This window comes from Neurospora tetraspora (genome assembly GCF_033439725.1).
Source record: "Neurospora tetraspora strain CBS 560.94 chromosome Unknown B0H65scaffold_1, whole genome shotgun sequence".
In the NCBI taxonomy this organism is placed as follows: domain Eukaryota; kingdom Fungi; phylum Ascomycota; class Sordariomycetes; order Sordariales; family Sordariaceae; genus Neurospora; species Neurospora tetraspora.
This window is the reverse complement of record NW_026944383.1, coordinates 5,982,265-6,006,153: the sequence shown is the minus strand read 5'-3', so window position 1 is coordinate 6,006,153 and position 23,889 is coordinate 5,982,265. Positions and strand designations below refer to the sequence as shown.

Genomic DNA, 23,889 nt, shown 5'->3' with positions numbered 1-23,889 from the left:
GAAGGGGTGCTTCCAGAGCGGACTTCCAAAGCGGACTAGGACCTGTCCACCGCGTCCACCGCACCGCTGGGGACACCCAAATTGCAAGTGGTCCCAGACAAGGGCCAATTTCTCGTTTATATTTCCATCGCCGCCGTCCCCCCCCTCCAAGAAGCCATCGTCGTCGGAAGCTACGGTGGTTGGACAGGAAATTCGGTGGCCCGGTGCGATCTTATCTAACCCCTCCTACCCTTCAAAGGCTCCTTCAATCCCAAGTTTCTAAATTCAATATCATCCCAACTTTTATAATACCCATCCTGCCCCGCGCCGGCTTCCGCGGCTAGTCCCCTCAGGATCCCTCAACTTAGGATCCCACTACTCCGTAACCATGACGTCCTTCTCCCTTACGGGCGCTGCCCCCAACAAACTCACCAAGACCAGAGGCGCAAAGGTGGTCAAGCCAATTCTCAAAAAGTTGTCGTCGTCGCCAAAGAACTCGCTGGACTTGAACCGTGGATGGGATGAGCAGCCGGTGGATCAGCTCGACATCGACAACGGAAACAACAGGAATAGCGTCAACTACAGGTCCTCAAAGGATGTCACTAGCTTTGGGTACGCCGGAGGTGTTGTAGCCGCAAAGGCAGACGAGGACAGTGTTGCCGACCTGGGTGCTACTGGAAACAACGTTCGTGTCAAGTACTCGCACGCTCGCTCTGCTTCGCAAACATCGTCTGGCAGTGGCTCCCGAGCTTTCTGCCATCCTTTCCAACAGACGCCGCGTACAGCTACCCCGCCGCTGTCATATGCCCCTTCACTCGCCTCCTTCGATAACGGTCGTTACTCGCCTACTATTGCAGAGACCGAAGACGAGACGGCCACTGATTCACAGCAAGCGCAGCCGCAACCAACAAGTCACCCTATGCAGTCGCCTCCTCCTCCTCCCGTCAGGTCCAACACTACCAGTATCTTGCGCCAAAGGCCATCTGTCGCCAGCTCTCGCGCCAATTCCTATTCCGACGCCAACTCTGCCTCAAAGGCCCTCCACATCAACACTGGCCGATCAACCCCCACAGACCCCCAGCTTGGCCAGAACGACTCCCCTACCGGCACTGTGGGCGGTGCTGCTTCCACTGTTGTGTCCCCGACATCCTCGACCGGCACTCCAATGTCTCCCCTAGGACGCACCTCGCTCGATCTCACCTCGGGCTTCCCTCGTCTGCGCAGCCGTTCCACCGAGATCGACTCAGCTGCCCGCCTCGAGAAGATCCGCAATGCGCGCCGCAAGTTCGAGGAGAAGGAGAGGGCCAACCAGGAGAAGTATGATCGTGAACTGATCAAGAAGCGCGAGCGCAAGGACACCAAGGAAGCGAGCCGCATCGAAAAGGAGTCTGCGAGAAAGAGCCTCAGCGATCTTCCAAGGCCCTCCATGTCCCGCAAGCCCACCGCAACCAGCATCGCTTCGATTACCGGCCCCACCAGGACTGCTTCGGGATTCAGCTTCACCAAGAACGGCAGTGGCGGCTCTTCAAAGACCAGTCGTTCCAAGGGCGATGTTACTGCTTCCTCATTCTGGGACCGTTCTTCCACTATCGGCCCGGCTACCAACCCTACGAGCGGCGACAACTCGCAACCAGAGATGTCTGAGAAGCATGGTCTTGGGTTCGCCAGTCGCAAGTACGAGAGCGTACCGGCTGACCAGGCCGCTCCCCCGGCCTTTGTCGCCAACCCCGTGGATCATGTCAAGTTCGAGCAGACTCGTCGCCGGTCTAGCGGACCCAAGAGGAAGACTCAGAACTACTGGCAGGAGTTTATTCTCTGGTTGAGGACCAAGATTCTCCGTCTGAGCGGTCGCTAAATAAGGGACCGACTGATTCACTCTACCCTCACAACAAATTCTATTCACAAGAAGCGATCTGAACGGACGTCACAAGTCGTCCACGAGTCACGAAATCATCAGCTCTCAGCATCTCATTAAGCGATATTTTTTCTCATCAGTCAACATACAATGGGCTGGCAACTTTTCTCTGCACAAGAAGGCGCAGCGGGCGTTATTTGCTTTTCATCAGCATGCATCAATGGGTCTTTGTACCCTAGCCCTTCCCGCTTGGACAGGGAAGTGAGCAGCGACAGGCGTTTTGGTACTTTTTTTTTTTTTTTTTCATGCACTGGAGTTTTTGCATCCGGTGGCGGTTTTTTACTTTTCTTACACTCATTATGATGAAGGCCCTCGACGGAGCAACGCTCCGAGAGCGAGGAGAATGCCTGTTATGACACTGCATAGGGCTTAGAACGGATTTTGCATGGGATGGCGATTAGGAACTGGATCATAGTACTGCGCAGCAGGACTCCCCAGCGTTTGATTTTAACGCGCAACGCGCTTTTAGAGAGCATGGCGATGGACATTGAGCATCAGCTACTCCTCAGATAGTCTAGATCCTCAGCCTTTAGAGCTGGTTACTTTTCAAGTATCGACTGGCAATCAGTCAAAGGACAGACACATACAAACAATACAGTAAAAGTCAAACAACATACTATAAGTGCTCTTGCCACTCGTGATCTCAGTGTGATGATTATGATGTCGTCTAGAGGTGGGGGCTGGGAGGATACCAAAACCCCATCCCTTGGTTCTGGTTAGAGGTTGTAAGTGGATGAAGTACGGATGGATGGATGGGTTGCATTGCTTTGAGGTAAGCGCTATTGCTTGTAACGGCTGCGCAGTCCGTCACATTGATCTTACGACGGGATACCACCAATTTGGGAGCCTATCCTACGATACAGGTTTGATGTTCACTCGCTTCCTGGAGTTTAAGCGGTACCTTGCGTCGTTAGACGCAGTCTTGAACCGAATCGAAAACAAGAGCTTTGGCCATCAGACGGTCTATAAACAGAGGAGATAGGCGCAATTATCGAAACCGATTGGAATATCTCGTCTTCTGCACGCATGTTCCTGAACATTGAAGTTACTTTGATGGCCTTTTGCCTGCTCGGTCAGTCCGAATGCTCCCCGTCCCTCTAATCACTAACAGATACTCGTCAGGGATAGAAAATCTCCCTGACTAGCGGCTGGTGACGAGTACGACCTCAAAGTGAGCCTCGGGCCTATTACCTGCTTGGTTTTATAGCCTCGGCACCGCCCCAATGCGGCAGCGTCCATTATTCACAAGCTACCACCTCACTCAATCCATATCCAATGACTCCTAACAGGCGCCAAGTACCTTGGAGCTCTGGAGCAGCGTTATTCCCACCATATGCAGGTAGCTTCACCTTTATCGCGACCTCTCCGCTGTTAGCGTCAGATAGCTGCCTGAACAAACCAATCGTATCGCGAAGCCTCAATGGATGAAGATAGGTCGCTCTTGACAACAGTAAGAGTTTGTGACAAGCCATCTGTTCTTTTTCCTGGGTTGATTACCCATATCTCTCAATTGATCACAGACACCAGACTCGGTGATCGATGACGACGTGAACAGAGCCGGTTCATCTCATATCAGTTCCTGGTTCAATATCGTCGCCCCACGTCAACACGACCGCCCCTCCCGTCCCTTTCGACTCCAAGCGGCACCAATCACAGTGATAACCCCAACCTCGCGATGGCCTCAACTAAGAAATTCCTCAATCACCCGGGGGCCAAGGAGGCTCCCGCTCACGTCTTGGAGTTCAAGCCTGAGGCGGACCACAATCCTCCCATGCGTGGACTGCCGTTGGTAGCTGCTTCGATGCTGTCAGTAGTACTTCTTTCGTGGATGGTCTCGACGACAAGATTCAATATCCAAAGCATGCACTCACTGACACATCAACTCAAACCCCAGCGTTTCCAACTCGCAATGGCTTCAAAAGTTCATGTGGAGCAACGCCAAATTTGGGCAGGCTAGGTCTATGTCCGAGCTGAACGGTGAACAATGGAGGGTACAGGTGAGTTTCTTCCCGCTTCACCTTCTTACTTAATCTCCCTCATCACTCTTGGGCCTCTTTAACTTCAAATGAGCCTCAACTAACACCCGGCCAACAGCCCAACGTCATCCCCCTATCTTCATCTTCCGAAACCTCCACCCAAACCCTTCTATCCTTCGACCCCTCCCTCACCACCCCTCAACCCCCCACCGTCCCGGGCCGCTTCAACTCCATAGCCGACTACCACGCCGCCTACGCCTCCGGGCAGCTCACTCCGCTTCAAGTCATCGACGCGCTCCTCCCGCTGATCCGGCGCGACATCAAGCCCGAGCAGCAGCAGTCCAAGTACGCCGTGGCCTTCATCCAGTCCAAGGTGGGCGAGGTGTTGGCGGAGGCCAAGGCGTCGACGGAGCGTTGGCAAGCCGGCAGGCCGTTGGGCGTCCTGGATGGCGTGCCGTTTGGTGTGAAAGATGATACCGAGGTGGAGGGCTATGTCTCCACCATGGGCATGAAGGTTGATGAGAGGTTTGAGTATTTCAAGAAGCCGGCGACGGAGACGGTGTGGCCGGCGAAGAAGTTGAGAGAGGCGGGGGCGATCATGGTGGGGAAGATGAATCAGCATGAGATTGGCATGGGTGAGTGCATGACTGATGAGTGACTTGCTGGTTTGAAGTGCGAGAGAGAGAAGGGGTAAGGGATATAGATGGATGTGCTGATAATGTGAGCGGTACAGATACGACGGGTTGCAACCCTACTACGGGAACGGCTACGAACTGGTACAACACCAAGTACTTCCCCGGTGGCTCGTCATCTGGTGCTGGATCTGCCCTCAGCGCCGGCCTTGTGCCTATCGCTATCGGTACTGATGCCGGTAAGTTGACCATCTCTACTTCCTACCTCGATTGTCATGTCATGGCCTCAAAGAAGCAGCCGGTCTCACTAACCCAACCGGACCACAGGCGGCAGCATGCGCATCCCGCCCGCCTTCTGCGGCGTCTACGGCCTCAAGCCCACCCACAACCGGGTCGTCAGTCGTAACTCATCCATGTGCGTCGTCGGTCCCATGTGCTCCAACCCATCCGACCTGACCATCGCCTACCGGATCATGGCCCAACCCAACCCTTCGGACCCCGCCCAATCCTCTCTCGCCCCGTCCATCCCACCCTCCCCTACCGCCAAAAAGTATCTCGGCCTCTGCCCCGAATGGATCGCCCTCGCCGACGCCGACGTGCGCACCACCTTCAACCGGGCCATCGAGACGCTCTGCAGCAGCCCTTCCTTCGGCGGCTACGAGCTCGTCACCATCAAGCTGCCCTACCTGCGCGAGGGCCAGCTCGCTCACGCCGCGACCTGCCTGACCGAGGCGGCGGCCGACGCGCGCAACCGCGTTACCAACCCGGACGACTACCTCAAGCCGCTCAACTACCCCAACCGCATCATGGTGTCGATGGGCGCCCAGACCCCCGCCGCCGACTACCTGCGCTACAACCAGCTGCGCCAGGTGATTATGCAGCACCTCGCCCACCTGTACGAGCAGTACCCCGGTCTGCTGATCGTGTCACCGACTACGCCCATGGCCGGGTGGCCCATCATGCCGGGCGACGAAGCGTACGGGTGCAGTGATGGGAATAGGAGCATTAGGAATATGACGTATGTGTGGTATGCCAACACGAGCGGGTGTCCGGCCGTGACGTGCCCCGGAGGGTATGTGGAGGCGCAGCAGGGGGAGGGTAAGCTGCCGGTGGGCGTGATGGCGATGGCTGAGTGGGGAGAGGAGGAGAGGCTGTTGGGTTTTGCGAGGGAGCTGGAGAGGTACCTTGCTGAGGCGTATGAGGGGGGCAGGCAGAGGCCGAGGGAGTGGGTGGATGTTTTGGGGGCTGCGAAGGGGCAGGTGAAGATTTAGGCTCGGCTTAGGAACCATGTGAGTGTGCGGGCGTCATGAGGATTTTTGAGGTACCATTTTGAAGGCGTGAAAGACCCAATGAATGAAAAATGTTTGTGTGTACCGGTTCGGTTGATGCATATCGAGACAAGAACGCACTGGTCTCCTTTCCTCGGCCATGGTTACGGCCCGTGTCTGGGATTATGTTCCAGCAACATTTGCCTGAAAGGCGTTGGTGTTGAACTGCTTGGATGAAAACAGGGTCTGACCAATGGGATAGGATAGACCCTCAGTGACACTTGTCGTTGATCTTTGTGGGCAGCGGGTGAATACCAACCAGTAGTTTTACCTGCGAAAGTTGATAGGTTGGGTACTGTTTCCGATTTGAACTGCGTCTCTCGTAGCGAAGCCGTCCTCATCATCTTCATCTATGTTGTCGTGATCAATCCGTTTACGACCAGGACATACTAGCCGGATAATATCTGAAGTGAGAAACGTCTACCGGGCCGGCCCCGGGATATGTAAATCGTTCGGAGGTCGTCGTCAGTCGGGACCGGATCGGGGCCCGCGCCGGCATCGGAGCTCCTTCCGGCTTTCAAATAACGTGTACTTTCTCCTCTCTCCTCTTGAAGGCGATCTGCTGGTCGAATGTTCCATGGAAGAAGTTTGAGTGGGTTAAGCTTGAAGATCTTTGTAGACGTCTGCTGGAGCGATGTCACATCGGACGTGTTGATCAGAACTTCGACCATCCGGATGACGATACGGCCGCTGACAGCATGGCTGGTCAGCAGCACGAGCCAACACCGCGGATACCGGTGGATATGTGAGGATATTCACGGTTAAAAGTAAACAACTGAAGCAGGATGGAGTTCGGCAACTGTACAGCCGAGACGGCCGAAGAAAGAGCGAAGACGAGGAGCTCTCGGTGGAGAAGACCTGCAGCTATTCAGCCGTGATTCTTCCCGCTCGCGAGGTTGTCCCTGCTGCTCGCTCGGTGCTGTGCTCCGATGCGGACCCGGTGCGGGCAACTGCGGGGGAGGGAGCTATGACCTTTTGCGTGCTACGGGCACTTGTTTGCCCCAAATGCCCCATTCCTGCCGTTCCCCTCACGAACTCCCATCCCGGCCGTCCCGTTTCCCGCCCAGGGCACCCTTCTCCATGTTCTCCCCATCTGCCCCGGCCGACTCCCCGTCGCCAAGCCAGTGAAAGCCGTCGCCAAGGTGATCCGCGGGCCGTACACAGCTATTGCATCATTACACAACCCCTTCCCATCATTTTTCAACCTACTTGTACCTACTTGAAAGACCGCAGAGTTCTCCAACTCTCAACTACAGCCATACCATAGTTACAACTTGCTACAACAATGTCGCAGCTCGCGAGCAGGGCTTCCAAGGGCCTCGGCCGGGTCGCCGTCAGGTCCAATGTCTCCGTTACCGGCAGCCGGTCTGCCCGGTCATACTCGAACAATGTCAAGGGCAGCTTCAAGGGCCAGTTGACCGAGAGTGTCTCGCAGCGCCTGGAGCGTGAGCAGGCCGAGCGCATTCGCATGGCCGCCTACCGTCAGTCGCGTGCCGGCTGGAACAACTTTTCCCTTACTGGCCGTATGAAGTCCCCGTCAAAGCTGCTTTGATGCGCCAGTACGCTCCAGGCTAACCCATACGAATGCGCGCGCAGTCCTCATCTTCACGGCCGGTCTCGGCTGGCTCGTGGGCACCCAGTATCCCAGGGGCGAGGTCTCCGCCGATTCTACCCTCCCTCTCGCCAAGACCACTCCCCCTAGACACGACACCAGCAAGGCCAACCTCGAGGCTGCCTGGGCCGACTTTGTGAAGATTGTCGGCGAAGAGAATGTCAGCACCGCCGGTTACGACCTTGAGGAGCACTCCAACTCGGACTGGTCCTCCCACCAGTCCGATGCCTCCCAAAAGCCCTTCTGCGTCGTCTACCCCTCCACCACCGAGGAGGTGTCCGAGCTCATGAAGGTGTGCCACACCCGCGCCATCCCCGTCGTCGGCTACAGCGGCGGTACCTCCCTCGAGGGCCACTTCACCCCGACCCGCGGCGGCATCTGCGTCGACTTCCGCCGCATGAACAAGGTTCTGGCTTTGCACAAGGAGGATCTCGATGTGGTTGTCCAGCCCGCCGTCGGCTGGCAGGATCTCAACGAGGACCTGGCCAACGACAACCTCTTCTTCCCTCCCGACCCGGGCCCGGGCGCCCAGATCGGCGGCATGATCGGCACCGGCTGCAGCGGAACCAACGCCTACCGCTACGGCACCATGCGCGAGTGGGTTCTGTCCCTGACCGTCGTCCTCGCCGACGGCACCGTCATCAAGACTCGCCAGCGCCCTCGCAAGTCGTCCGCCGGCTACGACCTGACCAAGCTCTTCATCGGCTCCGAGGGCACCCTCGGTCTCGTCACCGAAGCCACCCTTAAGCTCACCGTCAAGCCCGCCTCCGAGTCCGTCGCCGTCGCCAGCTTCAAGTCCATCCGCGAGGCCGCCGATTGCGTCGCTTCCGTTGTCGCCAACGGTGTCCCCGTCGCCGCCGTCGAGATCCTGGACGATGATCAGATGCGCATCATCAACCAGGCCGGCGTGACCAGCCGCCAGTGGAAGGAGGCCCCCACCATCTTCTTCAAGTTCAGCGGCACCCCCAATGGCGTCAAGGAGCAGGTCGCCATCGTCCAGGGTCTCTCCAAGCAGACGGGCGGCCAGACGTTCGAGTTTGCCAAGAGCAACGACGAGCAGGAAGAGCTTTGGAGCGCGCGCAAGGAGGCTCTGTGGAGCACCTTCAGCATCAAGAAGCCCGGCGAGCACCTCTGGACTGGCGATGTCGCCGTGCCCATGAGCAGGCTCCCTGACATCATCGATCTGACCAAGGACGACCTCAAGAAGAGTGGGCTTAAGAGCTCCATTGTTGGCCACGTCGGCGATGGTAACTTCCACATTCTTCTCCTTTACAGTGACGCCGAGAGAAAGCTGGCCGAGGACTGCGTCCACCGCATGGTGAAGCGCGCTGTGGAGATGGAGGGTACCGTTACTGGTGAGCACGGTGTCGGTCTCGTCAAGCGTGACTATCTCCCCCACGAGCTTGGTGAGACCACTGTTGATACCATGAGAAAGGTAAGCTTAACATCACGCATTTCCTATAAAATTAGGTCAGTCAAGGGTGAAGTGCTAACATCCCTTTCCAAAATAGATCAAGCAGGCCCTGGACCCCAAGTGCATTCTCAACTGCGACAAGGTCGTTCGCATGCAGAAGCCTGAGCCCGGCGAGGTTCAGGAGTGGTAAGACTTTGAGATAGATCGGCTCGACTGTGGCAAGTGTAAAAAAGCGCTTGGTTTTGATAAAAAAAAGGTGGCTTGTACGGTTAAGCATCCTCGCCTGTATGGTTTAGACCAGTTTCCTGTTTATACCCTGATGTTCGAAACTGTAAATAGTCGTATTCATCACTTCATCATCTCCGTTTTCTTCATGAAATCATTTCCTTACACCTTAGCTCCTTCGCTCATAGACCACCCGGCCTTTTTCCCTCAAGAGAGACTTCCCGAACTCGCTCGCTCACTTCAAGTACTTGCCAGCAATGTTCAACAGACCGCCCAACCCGCTCGAGCTCTCCTGCGTCTGCGTGTGCGACGACGTCTGGCTGCCGCCGGCGCCCTGGCTCTTGAGGTACATCTTGAGCGCCATCTCGCCCGCCTTCATCACCACGCTCTGCTTGTCCGTGCTCTCCGACACCTTGCCGGCCGACGCCTGCTGGTCGAACAGCTTGGAGGCCTGCGACATGGCCAGGCCAATGAAGGCGCTCTGCGACTGCGACTGCGACGACGAGAAGGAGCCGCTGGTGAACAGCTTGAGCGCCTGCAGGGCCGCGGCGCTGCCCATGCCGCTTGAGGTCGCCTCGGGCGTCTCGGAGCTGGGCGAGAAGGCGGAGGAGGAGTAGAAGGTTTTGTGGGCGCGGACTGCTTCTGTTTGTTTGGAGTAAGGGCGGTTAATGATATGCATGATGAGGACCTGGAATGGATAGGTCTTGGATGGATCTGGGGAAGAAGAGGAGCGCAGGCGCCCGTGTGCGCCCGCGCGGAAAACTGGAAATTGTACTAACCATCCTCATCAATATCCTCCTCAGCAACCTGCTGCTTCTTGGAGCTGAGGCTGTTCAAAATGTTCGAGAAGAAGCTCTCGTCCTCATCGGCGTGGTTGGCCGCGTGGTTGGCCGCGCCGCGGAAGTCATCATCCTCCTCGTAGGCATAGCCGCCGCCAGCAGGGTAGGCGCCGCCGTGTGCGACTGTGGGAAAAACATGCGCGTGTTAGAAAAGCGCATGGTTCCGATCATATGGGGATGAAACATTTTGGGTAGGTCTTGGATTCTTGGGTAGGTATGTACGTACAGTCACCGCCGCCAGAGTATTGCTGCTGTTGTTGATGTCCGCCCGTGTATTGTTGGCCTGAGAACTGCCCGCCTGTTGACAGAGGAAGCGCAAGTTAGCATCATGTCGCGCACACAGGTCCAGGTTCCAAGGAGGAGGACCAGGACGGCGGTTAACGAGGCTGGAGAACTGGAACTTACCCTGGCTCTGCTGCTTCTTGTCGTCATCATCATCACCACCGAACTTGTCGACGACCTTGCCGATGAATCTGTTCATTGTGTCTGATTTCTGTATATGATATCTGGATCTCCTTGTTTGGTCGGTTGATGCAGAAGTCTATGGTGTATGGTTTGTGTGCCTGACAGGAACCTAAATGCAAGACTTGGGAAAAGGTGGGGAAGGGAGCTGAAGAAAGAAGGGGACCTGTTTTCCTGGCTGTAATAAGGAGGCTAGTACATAAAGCTCAACGGTACCTAAAACAGCTTGCACGTGGGTACAGAGTGCCTGAAAGTCATGAAGCAAGGTAAGGTAAGGTATCAACGCAAGATGAGATCAATTTCCGTCCATGTCAACCCAACTGGAATGTTGAGCGGCTCTAGGCTGTATGCAACAACTTCCCGTCATCCCTCTGTCCCTTCTCGTCGCCCTCCTGATCTTCCCCTCCTTCTCGCCTCCTTGACCCTTTCTCCCCGTCAGCAAATGGAGCACAGCTGATTGGCACCCTATGATGGATGGGTCTAGATGTGGTACCGGTAGAGCGTCCTTGCCCGCTCACCCGCCCGCCGCCGCAAATCTTCAGATCAACTCGAACCATCTATCCGGTTACTTGGGGGCTTGAACGGAATTAGGGGGCAAAGAAAGCTTGGCGCCCAGAAGCCCCCAAGTACCTCCTTCTTTCCTGTGCTTTTTACCCCTCGGGCTCTGGGGGCTGTGGTATCCATGACGTTTCTGCGGGGTAGCAAGCGTGGGCGGTGCCCCTTATCGCGCTTATCGATACGGTACGCTGATGGTTCGTTCGGCTGGGGTGAGTTTTGGGCGCTGGCCCGCTGGGGCAAAGCTGCCGTGAACCTGAAACCCCCTCTTTTGAAGTTGCTCTCCAGCGACGACCTACCTATCGAGGGACCATCCCATGGATCCCCTTCTCTCAGGCGGCGTCTACTATGCAGTACACTTATTAGGTCCTGTCGCCTATGAAAGCAGGTACCCAACCTCCCAACCTTTCTCAAAATCGTTCAAGAAACACGTCGTTGGGCATGGGTAGTATCTTCAAGCAAGCAGGGTCTCCTTAAAACCCTTCATACATCTTGCATCTTTTTTCGTCCCGGCCGCCAGCCTTTCCGTTTGGCTAGGTCGTCTTGACCCTTTTGATGACTCTAACACACAAGTCAAGCCACCGTGATACGGGTGACGCTGGAACGGTATCTCTCGTGGAACATCAACGGGCATCAACCCGTTGAATCAAACTCCATTTGGCGGTTTGCATCCCCTTCCCACGGGAACAGAGCATGAGTGCTCAGTCGCAGGAGGCAGGGTCGATGAAGTCCGGGTAAAAGGGTTCTGTGGATCTCGGACGTATCCTTGGATTGCTCCTTGCCCGTCTCTGCCCGTCTGTTCCGTCTGCACACTCCAGTCTCTCTAGCTTAACGTAAACCTGCTCCTCCGTCAAGTCAGCTTAATGCTGGGAACTTAAAGTTCCTCCTAGGATCATGATCTTTCTCGTGATCTCCGTTATCCCTGTTGGTAAAGTCCCATCATCTGGCCATCGAGGAATTTCTTCCTCCAAGTCAGACGTCAAATGCAGCATACCTAGCCGCCAAAGGCCCAAGAGAAAGAACCCAGTAGGCCGAGTTGCTGAACAACAGCGCTCGAAAGACCGTTCGGCGCAATCACCCTCACTGTAAAATTATACCGGTTGGCATTAGCAGCCATTGTGATAACCAAAAAGCCTAGTACCAGCAGGTGGCGGTAGCTCATCATCATTCAAATGCACGCGTTAACATGGTGGTATAGTAACCCCTTTCTCTCGTGTGCGCCCTTCCGTTCATCGCTTGGTAAAACTCACTCGCCGGCGAGGGCGGCGTGACAATTCCTCTTCCTGCCCAAGCCAAACCGGTTCCCAGTCATATGTCCATCCAAAAAAAAAGTGTCTCGTAACGATGCCGGTTTTTCTTTCCCCATCTCATCGTACCATGCACCACCGGCTCTCCTAGGCACGTTCCCGGGACGGCCCACAAAGCTAAGCTGCGCATGTCAAGACTGCTCCGCGAACCAGGCAGCACGGAATCGGTGCCGTTCTGTTTTTTTGGTCCGTCTCTTCCTCATGCACCCGCGCCCGGCGCACCTTTTCCTTGTCTAGTCTCCCCTCCTTCAATCCACAGCAAGGAATGTCCGATAAGTGTCTACCCCCGCTTCGTAGTTTCTCTTCGTTCTTCTATAAACCGGTCATTTTTCTTTTTCTCAATCTGAAGGGCAAATGCGCCGACCGTTTGTGTTGTGGATCTTGATAAGTGTCGAGGTTATGTTGAGAGCGGTCGAATTTGGTTGCGTATAGGTATATAGCCGCTTGCAGTTCGTGTGGTTCATTGCGCATCTTCATCTTTTATCCCATATTATCACCCATTGGTGTATGGTTGTCGTGACCGCCCATACCTCCGCCGTTGTTGTTATTGTTGGCGTTCTTCTTCTTCTCTTTCTTTGCCCAGCGAAGACCGCATGCATTACAGAGTGTTTTTGGTCCACTAGGTCCTTTTCGCCATTCGGGGGAATCGAGCGTACCTGTTTCAGCATCCTTGTCAGAAACTGAAGTCGAAAAGAAGCTATTTTGAGAGAGAGGGGCGGGGGGTAGGAGGGGATAGGGGATAATTACCGCAGTCGGTGCACACGTATTCCTCTGCAACCTTGATCTTCTTCTTCTTCTCTCCCGTCCGGGGATCTCGGTCTAGTGGAATCGCAATTCCCGCATCACCCTTAATGAGCGTCGGGCTGGCGTTGCCCGTTGTGATACCATGACTTCTCTCACCCTCCTGGTACTTCAGCCCTGTAAGCATTTCAATCGTGTCTGCGTGATTGCCCTCATATCGTAACATCTTTTCGCGTATAGAATCGGGCCGGCTTCCGGCAATGCCCTCCAGGTTCTCCCGCGTCAGCGCAATGTTAAGCGACGACGCCGGCTGGCTGGGTGGCGGCATCATAACGTCAGCTTGGGCATTCATGGGAATGTAGAAAGGCGTCATTCCCAGCTGGGTCGTGGTATCGTCGGACGGCGTAACATCAGATCGTCCCTCCTGGCTCATCCGCCATGTTCTCTGCGACTCTTCCTGCTCCTCCTGCTCCTCTCTGCGCAGCTCGGCAATCCTGCGCTTCAATCTCTCGTTCTCGATCTTGTGCTCCAGGAAGGAATCCAACAGACCCGCGTTCTTGGTCGGGTAGGGCCGAGCCATCATGAAAACGGCCTGGCAGAAGGGCGACTGGTTCTGCGGATTGGGTGCAAACTTGGCCGCGGCGATGTGCGCATGACCGACAGTCTCGAAAATGGTCCAGTTTCCATCCTTTTTCCGGAACCGGTAGAATAGTCGCAACTGGGATCCTGTCGCAATGGCTTCATTCATCTCCGCGGTGAAGACCCCGACGTCATCCGGGTGGATCAGGTCCCTGAGGAACAAATCAATGATTTCCGGCGGCTTATAGCCGGTAAGGGGCTCTACGCTGGGCGAGACATGCTTTATCCGCCCGTTGGCATCCAGAATGTGTTCCCAGTCCTGGAGCTCTTCAACAACCTTGGCGGGCCAATTGCGGCGCTTGGTGAATTCGGTCAGGGTGCTTCCGCCGCCCGACGAAGGGCCGGCCGAAGGTCCGGAGGTGGTGGTGGTAGGCGTGGCGATCATCGGTCCGGCGCTGGGCATGCTGGTCGCAATAACGTCGTCGGGGGAAAATAGCTGGTCGGGGGCCCCGTGACCGCCGCGCACCCCAACGTGACTTGGCCCTGCAGGTAACGCAGGGAGGGGTGGCTGGACCGAGACCGGGGTGAAGGGGGTTGACATGGAATCGCCGACATCGAGACTCATCGACATTCCGTCAAACCCAGAAAACACCGAAGGGTCCAGAAGCGACATCATGTCCTGTGGGTCGGAAGTCATCTGCAGCTTGAAGGCCGATCAATCGGCCAATCGTTAGCTTGCTTGTCATTTTCGTCCAGCATAAACGCATCAAAAAGATCAGACGGAAAAGAAAATGCTGCTTGCTGCTGCTGCTGCGCACCTGCGAGGCTGACATGCCGGTTCCCATGCCAGTTCCCATGCCGGCTCCCATACCGGATCCCATTCCCATGGCTCCAAAGCCATACATGCTGGATCCGGGTGGAGGCTGTCCGTGAGACATTGTTCTGGTGGTTGTAGTAGTGTAGGTAGTAGTGGTGAGGCGGCGAGATGGCGGCAATCTGACAATTGCAGGTGTAGACGGCGGCGGCGCATCGAAGAAAACCTTCGTTTTGCTGCTGCTGTTCAATGTTGCCGCTGCTGCTCGTGCTGCTGCTGCTTCCTGGTGGTTCCTGACTTTTCGGCGGTGGAGGAGGAGCTGAAGAAGGAGCCCGCTTTGAATGGGCTACTAACAGCAACACAAGCGCGCAATTCGAAAAAGTTCGTTAGGTTAGTCCCCCATGCGATATTGCAGTATTTGTTTTCTGCATCTGACTTTCGAAAGATGGAGTACGGGGCGATATTCCAGTCACGTTGCTTTTGATGGCGGCGTTGTGCTGTGGACTTGTGTGGTCGGTGCTTTTGCAGACTGGATTCAGGCCGAAATGCAGCAGATAGTAAAGGTGAAGTGCTGCGAGACCAAGTCGACGTCTTGTGTACGTCCAAAAACCGCGGCGCAGCAACGACAAAAGATGGAAGGCAAAGGGTGTTGTCGATCAGGGAAATGAACAAGCCCGGTAAGGATGGGAGCGGGGGGTGGGCGTGTGATGATCTGGGACCTGGGGGAATGGCGCCCTTAACGAGGATGGGATTTCTGGGATGGCAGATGGGAATCTTGAACTGAGCCCTCCAAAAGTCCCCACTTTCAGACTCAAAAGTATTGCTTTGCTGGTGCCGTGCTGGCGGTGGTGGTGGTGGAAGGTCGAGGGGTCGTGGTTACATGAGGAAACTTGGTTGTTACCAAGTCATTACCGCCAATCTGTGCCGTGTGCCCGTGTCGTAGTAGGCCGTGGCTTGAGGGTTGTCTCAATGCGTGCGCCGTGAGGAGTTTAGGTTAGGAGGTAGATACTTGTGTTGAAGGAAGAAGCGGTGGCATTGGACGGCAGGGCCTAACAGACAACCAAGATATGGTCACGTCTGTCTTCTCCCAGTTCGCCTGCTGTCAGTCTTGACTCTTGATAGGCCGAGCAGGTTAGGTATTATGGCACCATGCGGCCTATTTCCACTAGTTACGTTGTAGACGTCGTAGTTGAGATGAATGAAATCGGACCTGGAGTGGGAGGGAGATATGCATTTCGAATCGAGCAAAGTTCATACGCATACACACCCAGATGGCTGTCTGCTCCCTGTAAAAAACGTAAAACCTACGTATTGGTATCCCGAGTCGGAGGCAGGTGGAGGGCCCACGTTGTGAGGTACCTTTTCCAGCGGTTGATCAGCATCATGGCGTTCCACTTTGCCTCTTTGACATATGGATCAGATGGGGAGCACAGCTTGATTTAATTCTGCTCTCGAGGAATGGCAGAAGGGATTGCGGCGTTCTTTGTGATACCTACCTCGGCTTCCGTCAGCGAGATCCAAGAACCAGTACGCACGCAGCCTCTGGTTCAAGTCTGGCACTCTGGGTCGTCTGGGTACAGGTACATACCTTCGGTTACTTACTCTACTATAAATTACCTCCCTGATTTGTTCCATGTTCCAGTCTCTCTTTTTTCTGCGCGCCTACCTCACAATTTCAGAGCACCTAGTACCATAGTATTCGATGGCCTCTGCTGGTCCCGTCTCTTCAAATCTGCTCAAACTGAAAGTCAAAACAGATGGCCCCCCACTGCGCGGCCCCTCAAGACCCCCTTCTCTGGGCTGGAGCCTGGGCTTCCCTGCCACTTCGGGCTTGTCGCCGGTCACGGTGATTGGTAAAGGGTGGGAAACGCGCCCCACCGCACTGGATTCGACAGACGCGCGAGCACGCTCGGGAATGCCTCGTGGTTGTCCGGAGATGTCACGGTCGGGTTGGGGACTCTGTCTCGTGAGTGGATTTTGTCGGACGAGATGATCCGGTTGCACGCGCATTGAAGGCTTGGCGGTCTTGGCTTCATCTGCTTTCGGCAACCGATTGCTTGGCAGCTTGGCAGCTTGGCAGAGCATGTTTTCGCGGCAACACTCGGTCAATAGCAGATCCCGTGAGTACGTGCAGTTCGCGCTACTGCTGCCTGGTCCCATGCTCCATCAGACGCTGCAAACCCGCGACTGCAACGCGTCCAGCATCGACAAGTGTGCGACTCCATCCCTACTTCTATCGTCGACCTCACCCGGAAGCACGTCCATCTAGAAAGGCGAGGCACGTGGCCCAGTCCATACCCAATCCTTGAGAGGTTGCCCAACATGTCCAAGATCGAGAAAATGTCCATCTTGGGCGTGCGCTCCTTTGGGCCACGCCACCCAGAGGCCATTGCCTTCAACACCCCACTAACCCTCATCGTCGGCTACAATGGCTCAGGCAAGACCACCATCATCGAATGTCTCAAATACGCTACTACTGGCGAGCTTCCGCCCAACAGCAAGGTGGGCGGGGCTTTCATCCACGACCCTAACGTGAGTGCCACTGTCGACTGTCCCTGATTTTGGGAAGACGCCGGCTAAAAATAATATGTTGCAGCTCGTCGGTGAGAAGGATGTACAGGCACAAATCAAGCTTTCTTTCCGCTCCACTCTTGGTGAATCCTTCGTCGTAACTCGAAACATGCAGCTGGTCATCAAGAAGGCCAAAAGAACCCAAAATGCCCTCGAAGGAAGTCTCCTATTGCGGGCCAATGGCAATCGCCAAGTAATATCTACCAAAGTATTGGAGCTCGACAAGCTCGTTCCCGAGAAGCTGGGCGTCTCACCAGCTGTGCTAGACGCGGTTATCTTTTGCCATCAGGACGAGTCCCTCTGGCCCATGGCCCCCCCGGCTGAGCTGAAAAAGAGGTTCGACGAAATCTTCGAAGCCCAAAAGTACGCTAAAGTTATCGACAACCTCAAGCATCTTCGAAAGCAAAAGGGTGAAGAGCTTCGAATCCTCAAGGTGCAAGAGGCCCAAGATAAGGAGAACAAGGAGAGGTTGGACAAGGTCGACAGGGAGCTAAATAAGCTCACTCGCGAGATTCAAGAGGCTCGCGACAAGTACGACGAGCTGCTAGAACAAATCAAGGATGAGGATGTTCGAATCAAGCAAAAATGGGAGCAGGCCAACAGTTTCCTCAGGATCGTCAACGAGCTGCAGACCAAACAGGAGAAACTAGAGTACAAGAAAGATGCCATCGCAGAGCTGCGGGAACGTATCGAGGAGAGCACAGAGTCTGACGAATATCTTCGAGACGTTCTCAACCAATACGGACAGACTGTTGAGCGAATGAACAGCGACCGAGATCAGAAGGTGGCCCAATTCGGCACCCTGCAGACCGAGCTCAAGACCGCCCGAGCCAAGCATACCGCTAAGGCTGAGGAGCAAGGAAAGCATCAGTCTGACAAGGACAAATATGACCGCCAACTCGTTTCGCAACGTCAGATGATCCAAGAAGCAGCTGAAAAGCACGAGATCCGCGGCTACGACGGTGACTTGGATGACCAGGAGATAAATGCATTCTACGAACGCATCCAGAAAATGCTCCAAGACACGAAACGGGATCTGGAACGTCTTCAACGCGACAACGCCGCCGAACTGGACGCAAAATCCGCCATTATCACGGAACTAGAGAGCCGCAAGGCGTCCCGCATTCGAGACCGGAAGACCTCATCCCAGCGAGTCGCGACACTTCAAAGAGATATTACCAAACTTCAAGGGGAACTGAACAATCTCGATGTTGATGAAGGCGCGGAGGCAGTGCTACGGACCGAAATGGAGGGATTAGAGTCCAAAATCAAGGCAGCCAAGGCTGACAACAAAGTGGCAGAACTTGATTCACAGATCACGGAGCTGAACAACGAGGTCTTGACTCTAGAAGCTCAAGGTGCCAAGCTAAGTCGGGAATTGGTCGAATACACCAATTTAGCATCCGAACGTGCACAACTTGAACTTCGTAAGAAGCAGCTTACGGAACGGAAGCGAGAACTAGACATTCTGAAGAACACGTTCAATCAGCAGTTGACCGATGTTGTCGGAAGGGACTGGACACCGGAAACCATCGAGTCAGACTTTCAGAAAGCCCTCCGACGGCTGAGCGACCGACTCTCTGAGCTTAGAAAGGCGAAGGATTCAACACAGCAAGAACTGAAGCAGGTTGAGTACAAGCTTACCACTGCTCGTGAGAAGCAGACCAAGTCCGTAAAAGAAAGGGATAACTGCAAGAAAGACGTTCTCGAAGCTCTGATCAAGGTGCAGCGCCCTGATGATATGCCGGCGACGGTGTCGGTAGACGATTACACAGAGACAGTTGAATGGACCGAGAAAGAGTTGAAGGAAATCGACACGGACCTGGAACTGGCTGGCGGATGGGCGAAGTATTTCACACGAGCGAAGACTAAAGCAGAGAAAAAGCATATATGCCTACTCTGTGAGCGTTCTGTGGAAGGCGACAAGGAAGCCAAGGCAAAATTGATGGAAAATATCGAAGCCAAGCTTAACCTCCAAAACAAAGACAAGCTGCTTGAAGATCAAGCCAGGTACAGACGTTACCTTGGGACGCTGAGAAGTGTGCGGACGAAGTACGAGACATATGGACGGTTGTGTAAGGAGCTGCCGTCCATGGCCGAAGAAATCACTGCCCTAACGTCTCAGAAGGAAAAGCTGGTTCGACTACTCGAGGACCAGGATGGCACCTTCAAAGTTGCCGAAGAGGAGCGGAATGCGGCGGATGTGCTGAGTAAGAGCGTACTGAAAATCGCACAGGCTGTCAAGGATATTGCGGATTCTGAGAGACACATCGAGAGATCCCAGCAGAATTCGAGCATTCAAGTGCGCAGCGCTGACGAGATCAACGATGACCAAACAACCTGTGCAGAACAGTTGAGAGTTGCCCAAGCCAAGCTGACCAAGTTAACCACCGAACGGCAACGGTTGAAGGACCTGGCCGCTCGGCTCGAGGTTGAGAGATTGGAGTTGAAGCACAAAATTACTGAGGCCGTCCAGAAACTAGAGCACAAGAAGCGTCTCCAGGACACGATTAAGAATCACAAGGAGGAGCAGAGCCAACTTCGCAAGAACATGCAAGACATCGACAAGGAGGTCGAGGGCATTGACCCAGAAATTGCCAGCGCAAGGGCAGCGCTCGAGGAATCTCGGAAGCAGGGCCGAGCCAGAGAGCAGAGGATCGCAGAGGAGCGTGATGGGATCGCCACTACGGTGAGCGAGCTCAAGATGATCAACCGCGAAATCCAGGATTATCTCGACCGAGGAGGTCCTGCCAACCTTGCCTCCAACCAGCGGGCCATTGCCAGCTTGGAGAGCACAATCGCAACCCTCGAAAGAGACATGAAAGACCTCACCATCCAGATCAACAAGCTGAACAAGGAGATCGACAACAGCGACGCCAAGAGGCGCAACATCGCCGACAACCTCACCTACCGCAAGAACCTCCGCGAGCGCGATGCTCTCGAGGAAGAAATCGAAGAGCTCGAGTCCCGCAACGCACAAGAGGACTACGACCGTCTCGTCAAGGAGGCGCACAAGCTCGAATTCCGGCGCGGCGAGCTCAACGCCGAAAGCGAGCGGCTCATGGGCTCCATGTCGACCAAGGACGAGCAGTTTGCCCGGCTCGAAGAGGAGTACGAGATCGAGCTCAAAGGAGCGCGCGCGAGGTACAAGGAGAGCCACATCAAGGTCGAAACCACCAAGGCGGCCATCGAGGATCTCGCGCGCGGCACCATGGCGCTCGACCACGCCATCATGCAGTACCACTCGCTCAAGATGGAGGAGATCAACCGGACCATCGGCGAGCTGTGGCAGAGCACGTACCAAGGGACCGACATCGACACGATCCAGATCCGGTCCGACATGGAGTCGACGGCTTCGGGCGCCGCCAACACGCGCCGTGTTTTCAACTATCGCGTGTACATGATCAAGGGCGACACGGAGATGGACATGCGCGGCCGCTGCAGCGCGGGCCAAAAGGTGCTGGCCTGCATCATCATTCGCCTTGCCCTGGCCGAGTCGTTCGGCGCTAATTGTGGCTTGATCGCGCTCGACGAGCCGACGACGAACTTGGATAGTGACAACATCCGCAGTCTGGCGGAGAGTCTGCATGCTATCATCAAGGCGAGACGGTCGCAGAATAATCTGCAGCTGGTCGTGATCACGCACGACGAGGAGTTCTTGAAGCATATGCAGTGTAGCGATTTCTGTGATGACTTCTTTAGGGTGAAGAGGGATGAGAATCAGAATAGTGTCATTACGAGGGAGAACATTACGAGGATTTCGGAGTAAGGGAGGTCATTTGGGGGGGATGTGTAGGTTTTGACATCAATGTTATTTTGGGGGCTAGGCTGTACAGAGGTGGGCGAAGCTAGAATGTGATATCTAAATTCTTGTTAATGGATAACGTTGCCTCTCTCTCGGATTGCTAATTCAGGGCTGTGGGTTCCATTGTCTGTTTCACGACCAGTTTGGCCAATAATTTCCTTTGATCAACACAAGTTACTTTCTCAGCAAAGGTGGACTCAAAAAGATGTTTCATCATAACAGGGATATCCGTAAACACATTGAATGGTTCACAGTGTGTGTGTGTTCTGTAGTCCATATCTGACATATCTGAAAAACCCACCATGCCGCTGATACAGGTACCTAAACTATCAAATCCAAGTAAACAGACATGTCGTTTGTTTCATCCAACTTCTTCCCTCCCTGGATATGCCTATCCATCCATTATCTTCGTCTACGACTGCCGAAAAGATATGTCCCTTTGTTGAGGGGACCCAACAGAGTCAACGTTCTCTCATACTAGGAAGACTTTGGTTGCTCTTCTCCAGCTCCGGCTTCTGGTTGATTTGACGGCTCCCCTCCTTCCCTTTGCTTCTCCTCTCCTGCTGCTGCTGATGCTGTCTCTGAGGAACCAGGAGCTGGTCGGTCCACCAGCACCATGTCCTCATCCTCACTCGCATCCTTCTGCACCGGCACCTCCTCATCTTTTGCCACTTCCGAACTCTCGGGTTTTGTGACTTCTGTCGTCGAGCTGCTAGCCTCCTCCGTTGTGATCGTGTCAGCCTTATCCTCTGTTCGCTGTCTCTTCTGCGTACTGCCGAGCTCCGACTCATCGTCCTCCGCCTCCCGCTTAGGGCTTTGGGGAACTAAGTTCTCCGCATCGCCGCCGCCGCTCTGGGAGGCGGCTGTCGTCGTAACATCTGCTTGCGCACTGCTGCTGCTGCTAGCTGCTGGTGGTGACTGTAACCTCCTGCCCACCGCAGCCTCGACGTCAAGCGCACTCATGTCCACCTCGCCCGTATGTGACATGGCAATGCTGCTCCTTGCGCTCTGGGGCCCGGTATCCTCTGGTCCAATCTCCTGCGGACCGCGAGCGTGGGGGACCTCCTCCTCCTCCTGCTCCTCCTCATGATCCGAGTTCTCACCCATCACAATGTCTTCGTCCGGTGGACCTGTAGTAGCAGTAGCTGAAGAACCCTCGCCATGGGCGGCAGCGCTGAGGGGGGTAGTCTGAGCAGCCGTGTAGCCCTGGGCAGTGTTGTTGTTGTTCCCTCCAGCAACCTGGCTAACAGGAACAACGCCCGCGCGCTGTTCCTGCCTGAGCAGTTCTCCTTGCGTGACGCCTCGCTGTGGTTGCTGCGAGAGACCCAGCAGGCCGCTGCCCGCTCCGGTAGAAGGGATCCCGTTGAACGAGATCGAGACCGTCTCTATGCTTCCCATGCCGTTGGGGCCCTCAATCATCTCGGTGCTCTCCTTACGAACCTGCGGACTGACGGAGCTCTGGGCGAAGGTGATGTGGCTGTGCTGTTGCGCGAGAGCTCGCTGCTGCTGTTCTTGGTGGGTGTTGGGGTCGGACGCCCCGCTGGCTGATAACGGTGACGAACTGCCTGCGTCACTAATGCTTCCGTCGTCATCACCGCCGTCGCCGTTTGCCCTTCGAGTCAACCACGGGATGGGGGTGAGCAGCGCGCCGCCTAGAGCCTCGTCGGATCCGATCTTGTTCGCCGCGGAAAGGCTGGGAGTCCCGTTATCCGAAGCAGGACCTCCGTTGGACATGCCGCCCATACCGCTCAGGTCTGGGATCGCGGGCGGTAATGGGTATAGGTTTGCTCCGCTGGTAACGTGGACAACGCGGTCGAGCGCATTCAGGTAGCCTACCACGCTCCTGTACTGAGGGCGCGGCTTGAGGACCAGCTCGGCGAGACGCTGAATCGTATGGGGCGGGTAATCGGGGAAGTTGGCCGTCAGGTGAGATGTCACTCCGTTCAGCATTTCGGCCACGGGGACAGGAAGGACTGGCTGTTGTGCCTGAGACGGCTCGGTTGTCGCATTGGGGACGGGCGAGGGCGCTTTGGGCGGCGAGGAAGCAACATTGTCGCCGGCAGCTAGGCGTGGTGCTGACGTTGGGGCATCGTTCTCCTTGTTGGTCTCTTGCGAACTGAGCGGCGTATCGATCGGGTCGGACGAAGAGGGAAGCGGGGCGAGGAAGCGCGGGGACGAAGGTCTGGCGGGCGGTTGCGGAGAAGGAATGTCGGGGATGGGGAATTCAGTGTGGGCGATCTAGAGGTGGGGGAACGGGCTAGGTTAGCTAGTTGGCGTCGACGACTGGGGACAATGAAAGTATACTTGCCTTCTCAATGCGCGCGACTACGATGGGCAACAACTTGGGCCAGCACGAACTGAGATGGGAACAAGGCCGTCAGTACAAGTATGTACATGAGATTCAGGGAGGATAACATACTAGTCCATAGAGCCATCCTGGGCGACCCTGGCCAGGATGTCGTCGGCGACTTCAGCATCCATCTCGGACATGATGTCGTTCTTCGAAGGCGTGTTTGTGGATGAAATGTCAAGGTGACAAACAAATTGCGGTTGCCAGGCGACGCGAACTGGAGCTTGGCCGCACCGTGTAAGTGGAACTCTTTTAGGTGGATGCCAGCGGTACCAATGCAGCGGTTACCAATCGTTGCATAACTTCCTCGGATCTTCCATCGCCTTATGAAACTTTGATATTGGGTTGAAGATTCCTACTTTGCACAATGCAAGCATCTGAATGTCCAAGTTCGCATGAGCATAGGAAGAGAACGAGTGACGAGGACTAGGTATCGTTCGCAGTCTCAGCTTGCCCACTGAGTAATATGAGTCCATATTGCCGGCACTGTGCAAGTGCTGTTTGGATGTCACCGCATTGGCTGTTTGCCAGTTCGCAGGGCATTGCAAGTCATTGTTGGATGTCACTTGCAAAATTAAGATGTAAACATCTTTCGAAATCCCATAGCATTTGGCCGTGAGTTACACAGCCTCCGCGGGGATAACTAAACTTTAAATCACCTTGACGACATGGCTGCTACGCCTCCGAGGCTCAAGGTTTTTGGTCTCCGCTATGATATCTTTCAGGTACAGTATAGGCGCCGAAGTGACCAAAGTGCGGCTATGGGCCTATGGCATCTCCTGTTG

The 23,889-nt window shown here is 55.2% G+C and overlaps 7 protein-coding genes across 7 annotated transcripts; 4 read left to right on the top strand and 3 right to left on the bottom strand.

Annotated features, from left to right (window-relative positions):
* Window positions 1-1,952, top strand: B0H65DRAFT_53819 (uncharacterized protein). Its single transcript, XM_062829083.1, has one exon. The coding sequence runs from the start codon at window positions 368-370 to the stop codon at window positions 1,832-1,834; it is 1,467 nt and encodes a 488-aa protein (XP_062687011.1). The 5' UTR covers window positions 1-367; the 3' UTR covers window positions 1,835-1,952.
* Window positions 1,953-3,468: 1,516 nt separating this feature from the next.
* On the top strand, window positions 3,469-5,854 carry B0H65DRAFT_53700 (amidase signature domain-containing protein). Its single transcript, XM_062829064.1, has 5 exons — window positions 3,469-3,700; window positions 3,789-3,891; window positions 3,989-4,505; window positions 4,604-4,741; window positions 4,830-5,854. The coding sequence occupies exons 1-5, from the start codon at window positions 3,570-3,572 to the stop codon at window positions 5,771-5,773; spliced, it is 1,833 nt and encodes a 610-aa protein (XP_062687010.1). The 5' UTR covers window positions 3,469-3,569; the 3' UTR covers window positions 5,774-5,854.
* Window positions 5,855-6,808: 954 nt separating this feature from the next.
* On the top strand, window positions 6,809-9,301 carry B0H65DRAFT_53760 (uncharacterized protein). Its single transcript, XM_062829075.1, has 3 exons — window positions 6,809-7,353; window positions 7,427-8,877; window positions 8,954-9,301. The coding sequence occupies exons 1-3, from the start codon at window positions 7,116-7,118 to the stop codon at window positions 9,044-9,046; spliced, it is 1,782 nt and encodes a 593-aa protein (XP_062687009.1). The 5' UTR covers window positions 6,809-7,115; the 3' UTR covers window positions 9,047-9,301.
* Window positions 9,169-10,519, bottom strand: B0H65DRAFT_53678 (uncharacterized protein). The gene is made up of 4 exons (XM_062829055.1): window positions 10,326-10,519; window positions 10,147-10,218; window positions 9,861-10,043; window positions 9,169-9,723 (listed from the first exon to the last, which is right to left on the bottom strand). The coding sequence occupies exons 1-4, from the start codon at window positions 10,399-10,401 to the stop codon at window positions 9,317-9,319; spliced, it is 738 nt and encodes a 245-aa protein (XP_062687008.1). The 5' UTR covers window positions 10,402-10,519; the 3' UTR covers window positions 9,169-9,316.
* A 2,138-nt stretch (window positions 10,520-12,657) lies between these two features.
* B0H65DRAFT_53661 (putative white collar 2 protein) lies at window positions 12,658-14,640 on the bottom strand. The gene is made up of 3 exons (XM_062829050.1): window positions 14,383-14,640; window positions 12,992-14,261; window positions 12,658-12,900 (listed from the first exon to the last, which is right to left on the bottom strand). Exons 1-3 carry the CDS (start codon window positions 14,500-14,502, stop codon window positions 12,725-12,727), a joined length of 1,566 nt encoding a protein of 521 aa, XP_062687007.1. The 5' UTR covers window positions 14,503-14,640; the 3' UTR covers window positions 12,658-12,724.
* Window positions 14,641-16,700: 2,060 nt separating this feature from the next.
* Window positions 16,701-20,718, top strand: B0H65DRAFT_505507 (uncharacterized protein; the record flags this gene model as incomplete). Its single annotated transcript, XM_062827996.1, is given in 11 exon segments — window positions 16,701-16,910; window positions 16,975-16,977; window positions 16,990-17,046; window positions 17,065-17,067; window positions 17,077-17,157; window positions 17,167-17,220; window positions 17,239-18,990; window positions 19,003-19,086; window positions 19,102-19,167; window positions 19,186-19,638; window positions 19,654-20,718. Coding segments are annotated over 11 exon segments (3,828 nt in total).
* A 513-nt stretch (window positions 20,719-21,231) lies between these two features.
* Window positions 21,232-23,244, bottom strand: B0H65DRAFT_417783 (uncharacterized protein; the record flags this gene model as incomplete). The annotated part of the gene is made up of 3 exons (XM_062824109.1): window positions 21,232-22,992; window positions 23,039-23,111; window positions 23,174-23,244. The coding sequence occupies 3 exons, from the start codon at window positions 23,242-23,244 to the stop codon at window positions 21,232-21,234; spliced, it is 1,905 nt and encodes a 634-aa protein (XP_062687005.1).
* Window positions 23,245-23,889: the final 645 nt, after the last annotated feature.